The sequence below is a fragment of the Cyprinodon variegatus genome, unplaced genomic scaffold (assembly GCF_000732505.1).
Source record: "Cyprinodon variegatus isolate N-32 unplaced genomic scaffold, C_variegatus-1.0 Scaffold1982, whole genome shotgun sequence".
NCBI classification, from domain to species: domain Eukaryota; kingdom Metazoa; phylum Chordata; class Actinopteri; order Cyprinodontiformes; family Cyprinodontidae; genus Cyprinodon; species Cyprinodon variegatus.
In genome coordinates this window covers 49,185-50,402 of record NW_015152435.1, presented here as the reverse complement: position 1 = coordinate 50,402, position 1,218 = coordinate 49,185, and the positions used below count along the sequence as shown (strand labels likewise).

At 45.2% G+C, this 1,218-nt stretch overlaps 1 protein-coding gene across 1 annotated transcript in view; it reads right to left on the bottom strand.

Annotated features, from left to right (window-relative positions):
• The window catches only part of LOC107104974 (NACHT, LRR and PYD domains-containing protein 3-like), a 9,123-nt gene that overhangs the window by 2,401 nt on the left and 5,504 nt on the right, over positions 1–1,218 (bottom strand). Inside the window, exons 5-6 of the mRNA XM_015405091.1 lie at positions 594–764; positions 216–389 (exon numbers count right to left, since the gene is read on the bottom strand). Coding sequence (XP_015260577.1) covers positions 216–389; positions 594–764 — 345 coding nt within the window. The remainder of the gene's footprint in view (positions 1–215; positions 390–593; positions 765–1,218) is intronic.

Sequence of the window (1,218 nt, the reverse complement as noted above, 5' to 3'; positions counted from 1 at the left end):
AGAACTATAGAGATAGATCAGGATAACCTGAGCCACTCTAACTAGAAGCTTTATCAAAAAGGAAAGTTTTAAGCCTAGCCTTAAAGTAGACAGGGTGTCTGCCAATGAGGAGAAGCCAGGATAGGACAGTTTTAAAAAATAAAACTGGATCATTCTCTTATTGAACTACAATTTAAGTTTATCTGCATGTCTGAAGATTTTTAGTATTTTCATACTGGAGTTTTTGGAGTCTGCACTCCTTGTGCTTGACTCCACCGGACAGCAGCTGAACTCCTTCCTTTCCAGGATGGTTGTAGCTCAGGTCCAGCTCTCTCAGGTGGGACGGGTTGGCTTGGAGAGCGGTGACCAGACTGTGGCAGCCTTCCTCTGTGATCTGGCAGCCAGAAAGACTGAACAAACACAAACAGGACAACTTCTGCTTTTAGATGATTCATCATTTCAGTTTAATTAATGATGAACAATGATGAAGCTAAATGTTTGAACAATCAGACGATAAACGCTGAATCATGAAGGCTGGAGATCAATGGAAGTGATTTAGTCAGACATGGATTCAAACCTAAACCAGCCCAGAGAGGACGACCTTTGAAGCTGACCTCAGACATTCCAGTTTACAGAGCTGATTCTCCAGCCCGGCACACAGGCTCTCCAATCCTTCATTATGCAGATCGTTGTTGCTTATATCCAGAACTTTCAGCCTGGACTGGGAGCTGATGACTGAGGCCAGAGTATCACAGGCTTTCCATGTCAAGCTGCAGCCGCTCAGCCTGAGGAAGAAGCACATAAACCAGGTTAAAGCAACACTTCCTGGAGACAAAACGCTTCTGTCAACACTTGGAGTTCAGGGAATGGATAGAGGCTAATCAGCTGGTGTTTGGTCCAACCTAACCAGAACTTTACGGAACGCCTTTGAACTAAAACGCTCATCTCCTAGCTGCTCCTCTGAACAGTTTATTCATCTTTAACCTTCCCTCAGAGTGAACAGCCGTCATCAGGACCTTCAGGACATCCAGCATGAACCAGTCTGCATCACTGATCTCTATTTATTCACTGGATTGCTGATAGGCTGAAAAAAGTAAAGTCACTGGCAGTTAGCCTCGCCTGGCAGTGAGGCTAACTGCCAGGCGAGGCTAACTGCATGAAGTGAGGCTAACTGCATGAAGTGAGGCTAACTGCATGCAGCAAGGCTAATTACATGCATCGAGGCTGCAGTTAAGTTAA